The 16,009-nt window shown below is 48.0% G+C and overlaps 1 protein-coding gene across 2 annotated transcripts in view; it reads left to right on the plus strand.

Annotated features, from left to right (window-relative positions):
• Positions 1-16,009, plus strand: part of LOC106581512 (aldehyde dehydrogenase, dimeric NADP-preferring) — a 37,569-nt gene that overhangs the window by 4,418 nt on the left and 17,142 nt on the right. For both annotated transcript variants that reach the window (XM_014163607.3, XM_014163608.3), the window contains exons 2-4: positions 4,987-5,165; positions 5,338-5,466; positions 5,719-5,821. In XM_014163607.3, coding sequence (XP_014019082.1) covers positions 5,010-5,165; positions 5,338-5,466; positions 5,719-5,821 — 388 coding nt within the window. In that variant the 5' untranslated portion in view covers positions 4,987-5,009. The remainder of the gene's footprint in view (positions 1-4,986; positions 5,166-5,337; positions 5,467-5,718; positions 5,822-16,009) is intronic.

The raw sequence follows: 16,009 nt of genomic DNA on the forward strand, positions 1-16,009 counted from the left end.
TGATTGCCTACGGAGCTGTGAAGGGAACGGCACCTCCATACCTTCAGGCTCTGATCAGGCCCTACACCCAAACAAGGGCACTGCGTTCATCCACCACTGGCCTGCTGGCCCCCCTACCTCTGAGGAAGCACAGTTCCCGCTCAGCCCAGTCAAAACTGTTCGCTGCTCTGGCACCCAAATGGTGGAACAAGCTCCCTCACGACGCCAGGACAGCGGAGTCAATCACCACCTTCCGGAGACACCTGAAACCCCACCTCTTTAAGGAATACCTAGGATAGGATAAAGTAATCCTTCTAACCCCCCCCCCCCCCCCCCCCCCTTAAAAGATTTAGATGCACTATTGTAAAGTGGTTGTTCCACTGGATATCATAAGGTGAATGCACCATTTTGTAAGTCGCTCTGGATAAGAGCGTCTGCTAAATGACTTAAATGTAATGTAAATGTTATAGACTGTTTTCCCTGCTACCGCACGGCAAGCGGTACCGGAGTGCCAAGTCTAGGACCAAAAGGCTCCTCAACAGCTTCTACCCCCATGCCATTAATTAGACTGCTGAATAATTCATAAAAATCGCCACCGGACAATTTACATTGTGGTCTGGTGGTCTGGTGACAGGTACCTGTATCTGTACTGTACAGGTGTGGTCTGGTGACATGTACCTGTATCTGTACTGTACATGTGTGATCTGGTGACAGGTACCTGTATCTATACTGTACAGGTGTGATCTGGTGACAGGTACCTGTATCTGTACTGTACAGGTGTGGTCTGGTGACAGGTACCTGTATCTGTACTGTACAGGTGTGGTCTGGTGGTCTGGTGACAGGTAGCTGTATCTGTACTGTACAGGTGTGGTCTGGTGACAGGTACCTGTATCTGTACTGTACAGGTGTGGTCTGGTGGTCTGGTGACAGGTACCTGTATCTGTACTGTACAGGTGTGGTCTGGTGGTCTGGTGACAGGTACCTGTATCTATACTGTACAGGTGTGATCTGGTGACAGGTACCTGTATCTGTACTGTACAGGTGTGATCTGGTAACAGGTACCTGTATCTGTACTGTACAGGTGTGGTCTGGTGGTCTGGTGACAGGTACCTGTATCTGTACTGTACAGGTGTGATCTGGTGACAGGTACCTGTATCTGTACTGTACAGGTGTGGTCTGGTAACAGGTACCTGTATCTGTACTGTACAGGTGTGGTCTGGTGACAGGTACCTGTATCTGTACTGTACAGGTGTGATCTGGTGACAGGTACCTGTATCTATACTGTACAGGTGTGGTCTGGTGACAGGTACCTGTATCTATACTGTACAGGTGTGGTCTGGTGACAGGTACCTGTATCTGTACTGTACAGGTGTGGTCTGGTGACAGGTACCTGTATCTGTACTGTACAGGTGTGGTCTGGTGACAGGTACCTGTATCTGTACTGTACAGGTGTGATCTGGTGACAGGTACCTGTATCTATACTGTACAGGTGTGGTCTGGTGACAGGTACCTGTATCTATACTGTACACGTGTGGTCTGGTGACAGGTACCTGTATCTATACTGTACAGGTGTGGTCTGGTAACAGGTACCTGTATCTGTACTGTACAGGTGTGGTCTGGTGGTCTGGTGACAGGTACCTTTATCTATACTGTACAGGTGTGATCTGGTGACAGGTACCTGTATCTGTACTGTACAGGTGTGGTCTGGTGGTCTGGTGACAGGTACCTGTATCTGTACTGTACAGGTGTGGTCTGGTGGTCTGGTGACAGGTACCTGTATCTGTACTGTATAGGTGTGATCTGGTGACAGGTACCTGTATCTGTACTGTACAGGTGTGGTCTGGTGGTCTGGTGAGAGGTACCTGTATCTGTACTGTACAGGTGTGGTCTGGTGACAGGTACCTGTATCTATACTGTACAGGTGTGGTCTGGTGGTCTGGTGACAGGTACCTGTATCTATACTGTACAGGTGTGATCTGGTAACAGGTACCTGTATCTATACTGTACAGGTGTGATCTGGTAACAGGTAGCTGTATCTGTACTGTACAGGTGTGGTCTGGTGGTCTGGTGACAGGTACCTGTATCTATACTGTACAGGTGTGATCTGGTAACAGGTACCTGTATCTGTACTGTACAGGTGTGGTCTGGTGACAGGTACCTGTATCTATACTGTACACGTGTGGTCTGGTGACAGGTACCTGTATCTGTACTGTACAGGTGTGATCTGGTGACAGGTACCTGTATCTGTACTGTACAGGTGTGATCTGGTAACAGGTACCTGTATCTGTACTGTACAGGTGTGGTCTGGTGGTCTGGTGACAGGTACCTGTATCTATACTGTACAGGTGTGATCTGGTGACAGGTACCTGTATCTGTACTGTACAGGTGTGATCTGGTAACAGGTACCTGTATCTGTACTGTACAGGTGTGGTCTGGTGGTCTGGTGACAGGTACCTGTATCTGTACTGTACAGGTGTGATCTGGTGACAGGTACCTGTATCTATACTGTACAGGTGTGATCTGGTAACAGGTACCTGTATCTATACTGTACAGGTGTGGTCTGGTGACAGGTACCTGTATCTGTACTGTACAGGTGTGGTCTGGTGGTCTGGTGACAGGTACCTGTATCTGTACTGTACAGGTGTGATCTGGTGACAGGTACCTGTATCTGTACTGTACAGGTGTGGTCTGGTGACAGGTACCTGTATCTGTACTGTACAGGTGTGGTCTGGTGACAGGTAGCTGTATCTGTACTGTACACGTGTGGTCTGGTGACAGGTACCTGTATCTATACTGTACACGTGTGGTCTGGTGACAGGTACCTGTATCTATACTGTACAGGTGTGATCTGTTAACAGGTACCTGTATCTGTACTGTACAGGTGTGATCTGGTGACAGGTACCTGTATCTGTACTGTACAGGTGTGGTCTGACAGGTGTGATCTGGTGACAGGTACCTGTATCTGTACTGTACAGGTGTGGTCTGGTGACAGGTACCTGTATCTGTACTGTACAGGTGTGGTCTGGTGTCTGGTGACAGGTACCTGTATCTGTACTGTACAGGTGTGGTCTGGTGACAGGTACCTGTATCTGTACTGTACAGGTGTGGTCTGGTGGTCTGGTGACAGGTACCTTTATCTATACTGTACACGTGTGATCTGGTGACATGTACCTGTATCTGTACTGTACAGGTGTGGTCTGGTGGTCTGGTGACAGGTACCTGTATCTGTACTGTACAGGTGTGGTCTGGTGGTCTGGTGACAGGTACCTTTATCTATACTGTACACGTGTGATCTGGTAACAGGTACCTGTATCTGTACTGTACAGGTGTGGTCTGGTGACAGGTACCTGTATCTATACTGTACAGGTGTGATCTGGTGACAGGTATCTGTATCTGTACTGTACAGGTGTGGTCTGGTGACAGGTACCTGTATCTGTACTGTACAGGTGTGGTCTGGTGGTCTGGTGACAGGTACCTGTATCTATACTGTACAGGTGTGATCTGGTGACAGGTACCTGTATCTGTACTGTACAGGTGTGGTCTGGTGGTCTGGTGACAGGTACCTGTATCTGTACTGTACAGGTGTGGTCTGGTGGTCTGGTGACAGCTACCTGTATCTGTACTGTACAGGTGTGATCTGGTGACAGATACCTGTATCTATACTGTACAGGTGTGATCTGGTAACAGGTACCTGTATCTGTACTGTACAGGTGTGGTCTGGTGGTCTGGTGACAGGTACCTGTATCTGTACTGTACAGGTGTGGTCTGGTGGTCTGGTGACAGGTACCTGTATCTGTACTGTACAGGTGTGGTCTGGTGGTCTGGTGACAGGTACCTGTATCTGTACTGTACAGGTGTGGTCTGGTGGTCTGGTGACAGGTACCTTTATCTATACTGTACAGGTGTGATCTGGTGACATGTACCTGTATCTGTACTGTACAGGTGTGGTCTGGTGACAGGTACCTGTATCTGTACTGTACAGGTGTGGTCTGGTGACAGGTACCTGTATCTGTACTGTACAGGTGTGATCTGGTGACAGGTACCTGTATCTGTACTGTACAGGTGTGGTCTGGTGGTCTGGTGACAGGTACCTGTATCTATACTGTACAGGTGTGATCTGGTGACATGTACCTGTATCTGTACTGTACAGGTGTGGTCTGGTGACAGGTACCTGTATCTGTACTGTACAGGTGTGGTCTGGTGGTCTGGTGACAGGTACCTGTATCTGTACTGTACAGGTGTGGTCTGGTGACAGGTACCTGTATCTGTACTGTACAGGTGTGGTCTGGTGGTCTGGTGACAGGTACCTGTATCTGTACTGTACAGGTGTGGTCTGGTGGTCTGGTGACATGTACCTGTATCTATACTGTACAGGTGTGGTCTGGTGACAGGTACCTGTATCTGTACTGTACAGGTGTGGTCTGGTGGTCTGGTGACAGGTAGCTGTATCTATACTGTACAGGTGTGGTCTGGTGACAGGTACCTGTATCTGTACTCTACAGGTGTGGTCTGGTGGTCTGGTGACAGGTACCTGTATCTATACTGTACAGGTGTGGTCTGGTGACAGGTACCTGTATCTGTACTGTACAGGTGTGGTCTGGTGGTCTGGTGACAGGTACCTTTATCTGTACTGTACAGGTGTGGTCTGGTGACAGGTACCTGTATCTGTACTGTACAGGTGTGGTCTGGTGACAGGTACCTGTATCTGTACTGTACAGGTGTGGTCTGGTGGTCTGGTGACAGGTACCTGTATCTGTACTGTACAGGTGTGGTCTGGTGATAGGTACCTGTATCTGTACTGTACAGGTGTGGTCTGGTGACAGGTACCTGTATCTGTACTCTACAGGTGTGGTCTGGTGACAAGTACCTGTGTGTGTACTCTACAGGTGTGGTCTGGTGACAGGTACCTGTATCTGTACTGTACAGGTGTGGTCTGGTGACAGGCACCTGTGTGTGTACTCTACAGGTGCGAGTTTTTGACCTTTGTCTGTCGGTCTGTCTATCCAGGTGTGTGCTGGTGACACTTTTTCATGGAGATGCAGGTGGTGCAGCGGGCCAGGGAGACCTTCCTTACCAGGAGGTCGCGACCCCTGGAGTTCAGAGTTCAGCAGCTCAAGTCCCTCCAGAGGATGATCACAGACAGACAGGGAGAGATTGCCACCGCCCTCAAACAGGACATCAACAGGGTAAAATCTTCGCACTGGACTTATCAGGGTTGGGGTCAATTAAAAAGTAAAGACAAACAATTCAGGAAGTAAAGTGAAATTGCCCTATGGGCCCATAGATCTCTACGGGCCCTGTTCCATTTGGAATGCGTCCTATATCTCACATCAAGAAACCTCACTTTGCGTTCCACAGAGCCAGTACGACACTCCGCTGTTGGAGCTGATCGGCCTGGAGAATGAGATTAGCCTGGCTGTGTCGAAGCTGGCGCAGTGGGATGCTCCTCGGCCAGTAGAGAAGAGCCTCCTCACCATCTCAGACCAGGTACAGTATGGACGACGTATCATCGAACTACATCAGTCCTTTACAGCAGTCATTTACACTTAACTACACTCTTTAGAGAGAAGGTCCTACGGCTGTCCCCATGAGAGAAGCATTTGAATAACCCCTCACACAGAGGGTTCTATATGAAACCCAAAAGGGTTCTACCTGGTTCTCAAAAGGGTTCTTCAAAGGGTTCTCCCAAACCATTTAGCCACGGACTGAGAGGATTAATACAGTTTCATGTAATTGAAGGTGTACATCCAGCCAGAGCCCCTGGGAGTGGTCCTCATCATTGGGGCCTGGAACTACCCCTGGGCCCTCACCCTGCAGCCCCTGGTCGGGGCCATCGCTGCTGGTACGCCCCCCCATGTTTATCTTTCCCCTCTATTCCTATTCCTCCATAGCTGTGTTTATTTTCAGCGTTACCTTAGATTGTAAACTGTCATGGTCAAAACATATAGATTCAATGGTTATAAAGATAGGGAGAGGTCTGACCGTAATAAAGAGATGACACCACACTCCAAAAAGCAAGTCCTGCAGGCTCTAGTTTTGTCTAATCTTGATTATTGTCCAGTCGTATGGTCAAGTGCTGCAAGGAAAGACCTAGTTAAGCTGCAGCTGGACCAGAACAGAGCGGCACGTCTTGCTCTTCATTGTAATCAGAGGGCTGATATAAATACTGTGCATGCCAGTCTCTCTTGGCTAAGAGTTGAGCAGAGACTGACTGCATCACTTCTTCTCTTTATAAGAAACAATGTGTTGAAAATCCCAAATTGTCAATTTACACACAGCTCTGACACACACACTTATCCCACCAGACATGCCACCAGGGGTCTTTTCACAGTCCCCAAATCCAGAACAAATTCAAGAAAGCGTACAGTATTATATAGAGCCCTTATTGCATGGGCTCTTCCTTCCATCTCATATTCCTCAAATAAACTGCAAACCTGGTTTCAAAAAACAGATAAAGCAACACCTGGCGGCACAACGCCTCTCCCCTATTGGACCTAGATAGTTTGTGTGTATGCATTGATATGTAGGCTACATGTGCCTTCAAAAAAAAATGGATGACAGTAGTTCTGTCCTTGAGCGGTTCTTGTCCATTGATGTTCTGTATTATGTCATTCTGTATTATGTTTCATGTTTTGTGTGGACCCCAGGAAGAGTAGCTGCTGCTTTTGTAACAGCTAATGGGGATCCTAATAAAATACCCACAATACCCTTAGTTCTTCCCGTTAGTTCTTCAGCTGCCCTCCCCTCCCCCCCTTAGTTCTTCAGCTGTCCCCCCTCCCCCATTAGTTCTTCAGCTGTCCCCCCTCCCCCTTAGTTCTTCAGCTGTCCCCCCCTCCCCCCTTAGTTCTTCAGCTGTCCCCCCCTCCCCCATTAGTTCTTCAGCTGTCCCCCCTCCCCCCTTAGTTCTTCAGCTGTCCCCCCCTCCCCCATTAGTTCTTCAGCTGTCCCCCCTCCCCCCTTAGTTCTTCAGCTGTCCCCCCCTCCCCCCTTAGTTCTTCAGCTGCCCTCCCCTGCCCCTTCGTTCTTCCCATTAGTTCTTCAGCTGTCCCCCCCTCCCCCCTTAGTTCTTCAGCTGTCCCCCCCTCCCCCCTTAGTTCTTCAGCTCTCCCCCCTCCCCCCTTAGTTCTTCAGCTGTCCCCCCTCCCCCCTTAGTTCTTCAGCTGTCCCCTCCCCCTTAGTTCTTCAGCTGTCCCCTCCCTTAGTTCTTCAGCTGGCCCCTCCCTTAGTTCTTCAGCTGGCCCCTCCCTTAGTTCTTCAGCGGGCCCCTCTCTTAGGTCTTCAGCTGGCCCCTCCCTTAGTTCATCAGCGGGCCCCTCCCTTAGGTCTTCAGCTGTCCCCTCCCTGAGTTCTTCAGCTGGCCCCTCCCTAGTTCTTCAGCGGGCCCCTCCCTTAGGTCTTCAGCTGTCCCCTCCCTGAGTTCTTCAGCTGGCCCCCCCCCCCTTAGTTCTTCAGCTGCCGCCCCTCCCCCGTTAGTTCTTCAGCTGGCCCCTCCCTTAGTTCTTCAGCTGGCCCCTCCCTTAGTTCTTCAGCTGGCCCCTCCCTTAGTTCTTCAGCTGGCCCCTCTCTTAGTTCTTCAGCTGGCCCCTCCCTTAGTTCTTCAGCTGGCCCCTCCCTTAGTTCTTCAGCTGGCCCCTCCCTTAGTTCTTCAGCGGGCCCCTCTCTTAGGTCTTCAGCTGGCCCCTCCCTTAGTTCTTCAGCTGTCCCCTCCCTTAGTTCTTCAGCCGCCCCCCTCCCTTAGTTCTTCAGCCGGCCCCCTCCCTTAGTTCTTCAGCCGGCCCCCTCCCTTAGTTCTTCAGCTGGCCCCTCCCTGAGTTCTTCAGCTGGCCCCTCACCTTAGTTCTTCAGCTGGCCCCTCCCTTAGTTCTTCAGCTGGCCCCTCCCTTAGTTCTTCAGCTGGCCCCTCCCTTAGTTCTTCAGCTGGCCCCTCCCTTAGTTCTTCAGCTGTCCCCTCCCTTAGTTCTTCAGCTGGCCCCTCCCTTAGTTCTTCAGCTGGCCCCTCCCTTAGTTCTTCAGCTGGCCCCTCCCTTAGTTCTTCAGCTGGCCCCTCCCTTAGTTCTTCAGCTGGCCCCTCCCTTAGTTCTTCAGCTGGCCCCTCCCTTAGTTCTTCAGCTGGCCCCTCCCTGAGTTCTTCAGCTGGCCCCTCCCTGAGTTCTTCAGCTGGCCCCTCCCTGAGTTCTTCAGCTGGCCCCTCCCTGAGTTCTTCAGCTGGCCCCTCCCTGAGTTCTTCAGCTGGCCCCTCCCTGAGTTCTTCAGCCGGCCCCTCCCTTAGTTCTTCAGCTGGCCCCTCCCTGAGTTCTTCAGCTGGCCCCTCCCTGAGTTCTTCAGCTGGCCCCTCCCTGAGTTCTTCAGCTGGCCCCTCCCTTAGTTCTTCAGCTGGACCCTCCCTTAGTTCTTCAGCTGGACCCTCCTTTAGTTCTTCAGCTGGCCCCTCCCTTAGTTCTTCAGCTGGGCCCTCCCTTAGTTCTTCAGCTGGGCCCTCCATTAGTTCTTCAGCTGGCCCCTCTCTTAGTTCTTCAGCTGGCCCCTCCCTTAGTTCTTCAGCTGGGCCCTCCATTAGTTCTTCAGCTGGCCCCTCCCTTAGTTCTTCAGCTGGACCCTCCTTTAGTTCCAACTCTTGCCGCCTCTGTGTAGTTGTCTATTATTCAGCTATATCTCTCATCCCTCACAGACATGCACGCAGACACACACACCACAGGAGGTTTGTGGCACCTTAATTGGGGAGGACCGGCTCATGGTAATGGCTGGAGCAGAATAGGTGGAATGGTATCAAACACAGGGTTTCTATGGTTTCCATGTGTTTGATGTCATTCCATTTGCTCCGTTCCAGACATGATTATGAGCCGTCCCCCCCTCAACAGCCTCCACTGACAACACTCACCATTTCCCACCTCCCTTGTTGTCTTGTATTCTCAGAGAGGAAGAGGTGAAGCGAGAGGCTTTTCTGCGCCCATACTTTGTCCACGAAAATATGCCCACAAAGTGAGGTATTTTTGTGTGGATGTAGAAAATAGTAAAAATAGAGAAAAACCCTTGAATGAGTAGGTGTGTCCAAACTTTTGTCTGGTAGTCTACATGGGGATGGTTTTTGGACACCCTCCCACAAGTCCAGAGCTATAACTGAGTCCAGTTGTTGATGAGCAAAGACAGAGATGTTGGCAGATGTCCGGCCCCCTAGTAACCTCCTTAGCAACCTATCAAGGCAAAGGTCACACAGGTCAGAGAAAATTTGAGAAGCAGGTTTATGGTACCACTAGATCAGGGGTGGACAACTCCAGTCCTCGGGGGGCCTGATTAGTGTCACACATTTTCTCCATCCCTTAGCAAACACAGCTGATGAATCAAATTGCATTCTGAACTGAAGATCATAAGTAGGTGATTATTGGAGTCAGGTGTGTTAGCTGGGGCAAAACTGTGACACCAATCAGGCCCTGGAGGACTGGAGTTGCCCACCCCTGTTCTAGGGACTCTCAGGCCCTCCGGTTGAGGGGGATGGGGGAGTAGAGTGTGCAACTCAGGGTTCTGAGGTGTTGATAACAGGAATTCGTAAACTAGTCAACTGGGTGGGGATTCCTATGAGTTGGGAGCAATCAGCCAATGAAGAAGAAGAAAATTGATTACTTTAAAATCATTGGTGGAAAAAGTACCCAATTATCATATGTGAGTAAAAGTAAAGTGCCTTAATAGAAAATGACTCAAGTAAAAGTGAAAAATCCCCCAGGTAAATACTACTTGAGTAAAGTATTTGGTTTTAAATATACATAAGTATCAAAAGTAAATGTAATTGCTAAAATATACTTAAGTATCAAAAGTAAAAGTATAAATCATTTTAAATTCCTTATATTAAGCAAGCCAGATGGAACTATTTTTTAAATGTATTTATGGATAGCCAGGGGAAAACTCCAACACTCAGACATCATTTAGAAACGAAGCATGTGTGTAGTGAGTCCTCCAGATCAGAGGCAGTAGGGATGACCAGGGATGTTCTCTGTTTAGTGAGTCCTCCAGATCAGAGGCAGTAGGGATGACCAGGGATGTTCTCTGTTTAGTGAGTCCTCCAGATCAGAGGCAGTAGGGATGACCAGGGATGTTCTCTGTTTAGTGAGTCCTCCAGATCAGAGGCAGTAGGGATGACCAGGGATGTTCTCTGTTTAGTGAGTCCTCCAGATCAGAGGCAGTAGGGATGACCAGGGATGTTCTCTGTTTAGTGAGTCCTCCAGATCAGAGACAGTAGGGATGACCAGGGATGTTCTCTGTTTAGTGAGTCCTCCAGATCAGAGGCAGTAGGGATGACCAGGGATGTTCTCTGTTTAGTGAGTCCTCCAGATCAGAGGCAGTAGGGATGACCAGGGATGTTCTCTGTTTAGTGAGTCCTCCAGATCAGAGGCAGTAGGGATGGACCAGGGATGTTCTCTGTTTAGTGAGTCCTCCAGATCAGAGGCAGTAGGGATGGACCAGGGATGTTCTCTGTTTAGTGAGTCCTCCAGATCAGAGGCAGTAGGGATGGACCAGGGATGTTCTCTGTTTAGTGAGTCCTCCAGATCAGAGGCAGTAGGGATGGACCAGGGATGTTCTCTGTTTAGTGAGTCCTCCAGATCAGAGGCAGTAGGGATGGACCAGGGATGTTCTCTGTTTAGTGAGTCCTCCAGATCAGAGGCAGTAGGGATGACCAGGGATGTTCTCTGTTTAGTGAGTCCTCCAGATCAGAGGCAGTAGGGATGACCAGGGATGTTCTCTGTTTAGTGAGTCCTCCAGATCAGAGGCAGTAGGGATGACCAGGGATGTTCTCTGTTTAGTGAGTCCTCCAGATCAGAGGCAGTAGAGACGACCAGGGATGTTCTCTGTTTAGTGAGTCCTCCAGATCAGAGGCAGTAGGGACGACCAGGGATGTTCTCTGTTTAGTGAGTCCTCCAGATCAGAGGCAGTAGGGACGACCAGGGATGTTATCTGTTTAGTGAGTCCTCCAGATCAGAGGCAGTAGGGACGACCAGGGATGTTCTCTGTTTAGTGAGTCCTCCAGATCAGAGGCAGTAGGGACGACCAGGGATGTTCTCTGTTTAGTGAGTCCTCCAGATCAGAGGCAGTAGGGACGACCAGGGATGTTCTCTGTTTAGTGAGTCCTCCAGATCAGAGGCAGTAGAGAGGACCAGGGATGTTCTCTGTTTAGTGAGTCCTCCAGATCAGAGGCAGTAGAGAGGACCAGGGATGTTCTCTGTTTAGTGAGTCCTCCAGATCAGAGGCAGTAGAGAGGACCAGGGATGTTCTCTGTTTAGTGAGTCCTCCAGATCAGAGGCAGTAGAGAGGACCAGGGATGTTCTCTGTTTAGTGAGTCCTCCAGATCAGAGGCAGTAGGGATGACCAGGGATGTTCTCTGTTTAGTGAGTCCTCCAGATCAGAGGCAGTAGGGATGACCAGGGATGTTCTCTGTTTAGTGAGTCCTCCAGATCAGAGGCAGTAGAGAGGACCAGGGATGTTCTCTGTTTAGTGAGTCCTCCAGATCAGAGGCAGTAGGGATGACCAGGGATGTTCTCTGTTTAGTGAGTCCTCCAGGTCAGAGGCAGTAGGGATGACCAGGGATGTTCTCTGTTTAGTGAGTCCACCAGATCAGAGGCAGTAGGGATGACCAGGGATGTTCTCTGTTTAGTGAGTCCTCCAGATCAGAGGCAGTAGGGATGACCAGGGATGTTCTCTGTTTAGTGAGTTCTCCAGATCAGAGGCAGTGGGGATGACCAGGGATGTTCTCTGTTTAGTGAGTCCTCCAGATCAGAGGCAGTAGGGATGACCAGGGATGTTCTCTGTTTAGTGAGTCCTCCAGATCAGAGGCAGTAGGGATGACCAGGGATGTTCTCTGTTTAGTGAGTCCTCCAGATCAGGGGCAGTAGGGATGACCAGGGATGTTCTCTGTTTAGTGAGTCCTCCAGATCAGAGGCAGTAGGGATGACCAGGGATGTTCTCTGTTTAGTGAGTCCTCCAGATCAGAGGCAGTAGGCATGACCAGAGATGTTCTCTTGATAGGTGTGTGAATTATAAATTGTTCTGTCCTACTAAGCATTCAAAATGTAACGAGTAGTTTTGGGTGTCAGGGAAAATGTATGGAGTAAAAAGTACATTCTTTTTTTTATTTTATTTATTTAACCTTTATTTAACTAGGCAAGTCAGTTAAGAACAAATTATTATTTACAATGACGGCCTACTCTGGGACAAAACCAAAAGGCAAAAGGCCTCCTGCAGGGACGGGGGCCTGGGATTAGAAAATATAAATAAATACAATATAAATATAGGACAAAACACACATCACAACAAGAGAGACAACACAAAACTACATAAAGAGAGACCCAACACAACAACATGGCAAGGCAGCAACACATGACAACACAGCATTGCAGCAACACAACATGACAACAACATGGTAGCAACACATAACAATACAGGATGGTTGCAACACATGACAACACAGCATGGTAGAAACACAACATAACAACAACATGGTAGCAACACAACATGGTAGCAGCACAAAACATGGTACAAACATTATTGGGCACAGTCAACAGCACAAAGGTCAAGAAGGAAGAGACAACAATACATCACGCGAAGCAACCACAACTGTCAGTAAGAGTGTCCATGATTGAGTCTTTGAATGAAGAGATTGAGTTAAAACGTTCCAGTTTGAGTGTTTGCTACAGCTCGTTCCAGTCGCTAGCTGCCGTGCACTGAAAGAGGAGGGACCCAGGGATGTGTGTGTTTTGGGGACCTTTAACAGAATGTGACTGGCAGAATGGGTGTTGTATGTGGAGGATGAGGACTGCAGTAGATATCTCAGATAGGGGGGAGTGAGGCCTAAGAGGGTTTTATAAATAAGCATCAACCAGTGGGTCTTGCGACGTGTAAACAGAGATGACCAGTTTAGAGGAATATAGAGTGCAGTGATGTGTCCTATAAGGAGCATTGGTGGAAAATCTGATGGCCAAATGGTAAAGAACATCTAGCCGCTCGAGAGCACCCTTACCTGCCGATCTATAAATTATGTCTCTGTAATTTAGCATGGGTAGGATGGTCATCTGAATCAGGGTTAGTTTGGCAGCTGGGGTGAAAGAAGAGCGATTACGATAAAGGAAACCAAGTCTAGATTTCACTTTAGCCTGCAGCTTTGATATGTGCTGAGAGAAGGACAGTGCACCGTCTAGCCATACTCCCAAGTACTTGTATGAGGTGACTACCTCAAGCTCTAAACCCCCCTTTGTTTTGGAGGTGTTCAGAACAAGGTTAAGGGTAGAGAAAGTTTGTTGGATACTAAGAAAGCTTTGTTGTAGAGCATTTTACACAAAATCGAGGGGCCAGCTGAGTATAAGACTGTATCATCTGCATATAAATGGATGAGAGAGCTTCCTACTGCCTGAGCTATGTTGTTGATGTAAATTGAGAAGAGCGTGGGGCCTAGGATTGAGCCTTTGGGTACTTCCTTGGTGACAGGCATTGGCTGAGACAGCAGATTTTCTGACTTTATACACTGCACTCTTTGAGAGAGGTAGTTAGCAAACCAGGCCAAAGACCCCTCAGAGACACCAATACTCCTTAGCCAGCCCACAAGAATGGAATGGTCTACTGTATCAAAAGCTTTGGCCAAGTGAATAAAACAGCAGCAGAATATTGCTTGGAATCAAGGGCAATGATGACATCATTGAAGACCTTTTAAGGTTGCAGTGACACATCCATAACCTGAGCAGAAACCAGATTGCATACCAGAGAGAATACTATAGACATCAAGAGGACAAAATAGAAATAGGCCTATAACAGGTAGGACCAGCTTGATCTCCCCCTTTAAATAAAGGACAAACCGTGGCTGTCTTCTAAACAACCTGAGATTAGTTTAATGCTAGCTAGCAACTTACCTTGGCTTCTTACTGCATTCGCATAACAGGCAGGCTCCTCGTGGAGTGCAATGTAAAGCAGGTGGTTAGAGTGTTGGACAAGTAAGGTTGCAAGATTGAAGGCCGTTAACCCACCGTTGCTAGGCCGTCATTGAAAATAAGAATGTGTTCTTAACTGACTTGCCTAGTTAAATTAAGGAGTAAAAAATAAATAATAATAATAAATAAAATCGGCAAATCGGTGTCCAAAAATACCGATTACCGATTGTTATGAAAACTTGAAATCGGCCCTAATTAATCTGCCATTCCGATTAATCGGTCGACCTCTAGTTTGGAGTCCTACCTTGTGGGATTGGTGATAATCTGAGAACGATTTAGGGAGTCCCATTGCTTTAGGACTTGGTCAGGTGGTTTAAGCATGTCCCAGTTTAGGTCACCTAGCAGGACAAATTCAAACTTAGTGTAAGGGGCCAGGAGAGATGCTGTCTAGGCAATGCATAGATTTGGGCTTATTTACCTGACAATAACATTTTGTAGCACATTTATTAATAGACTGTGTATATAAACACCCTGTCTGAGATGTAGGGTACAGGCCGGTTCTGATGGAAGACAATAGCATCCAGCAACAGTCAACAAAGAGCTATTTGAAAGTTTAATGCTTAAAACCAGCAAATCAAATTGTTTGGGGACAGACTTGGTGGAGACAACCGGGCACTGAAGGTGATCCTTGGTAAAGATTGCCACCACCACCAGCTTTGGAAGATCTGTCTAGAAGGCCCTTCTTGCCTAATTGGTATGTCGCAAACTAGATTTGGTGTTCTTTCCATAAGTGGTGATCCTAACTGACCTAAAACAGGGAATGTTTACGAGGATTAAACGTCAGGAATTGTGAAAAACTGAGTTTAAATGTATTTGGCTAAGGTGTATGTAAACTTCCAACTTCAACTGTATATATACAGTGTTGTAATGATGTGCAAATGGTTAAAGTACAAAAGGGAAAATTAAAAATAAATAAATATGGATTGTATTTACAATGGTGTTTGTTCTTCACTGGTTGCCCTTTTCTTGTGGCAATATCTTGCTACTGTGATGGCACACTGTGGTATTTCACCCAGTAGATATGGGAGTTTTTCAAAATCGGGTTTGTTTTCGAATTCTTTGTGAATCTGTGTAATCTAAGGGGAAATATTTGTCTCTAATAAGGTCATACTTTTGTCAGGAGGTTAGGAAGTGCAGCTCAGTTTGCACCTGATTTTGTGGGCAGTGTGCACATAGCCTGTCTTCTCTTGACAGCCAGGTCTGCCTACGGCGGCCTTTCTGAATAGCAAGGCTGTGCTCACTGAGTCTGTACATAGTCAAAGCTTTTCTTCATTTTGTGTCAGTCACAGTGGTCAGGTATTATGCCACTGTGTACTCTCTGTTTAGGGCCAGATAGCATTCTAGTTTGCTCCGTTTTTTGTTAAATCTTTCCAATGTGTCAAGTAATTATCTTTTTGTTTTCTCATGATTTGGTTGGGTCTAATTGTGTTGCGCTTCTGGGGCTCTATGGGAATCGGCTCTTTTCTGGATTTTGATAATTAGCGGGTATCGGCTTAATTCTGCAATGCATGCATTATGTGGTGTTTTACGTTGTACATGGAGGATATTTTTGCGAATTCTGCATACAGAGTCTCAATTTTGTGTTCGTTCCATTTTGTGAATTCGTGGTTCGTGAGCGGCCCCAGACCTCACAAAAAAGGCAATGGGTTCTATAACTGATTCAAGTATTTTTTGCCAGATCCTAACTGGTATGTCACATTTTATGTTCCTTTTGATGGCATAGAATGCCCTTCTTGCCTTGTCTCTGAGATTGTTCACAGCTTTGTGGAAGTTACCTGTGGCGCTGATGTTTAGGCCGAGGCATGTATAGTTTTTTTGTGTGCTCTAGGGTAACGGTGTCTAGATGGAATTTGTATTTGTGGTTCTGGTGACTGGACCTTTTGTGGAACACCATTATTTTGGTCTTGCTGAGATTTACTGTCAGGGCCCAAGTCTGGCAGAATCTGTGCAGAAGATCTAGGTGCTGATGTAGGCCCTCCTTGGTTGGGGACAGATCTAGGTGCTGCTGTAGGCCCTCCTTGGTTGGGGACAGATCTAGGTGCTGCTGTAGGCCCTCCTTGGTTGGG

This window comes from Salmo salar, chromosome 20, assembly GCF_965601325.2.
Source record: "Salmo salar chromosome 20, fSalSal1, whole genome shotgun sequence".
In the NCBI taxonomy this organism is placed as follows: Eukaryota; Metazoa; Chordata; class Actinopteri; order Salmoniformes; family Salmonidae; genus Salmo; species Salmo salar.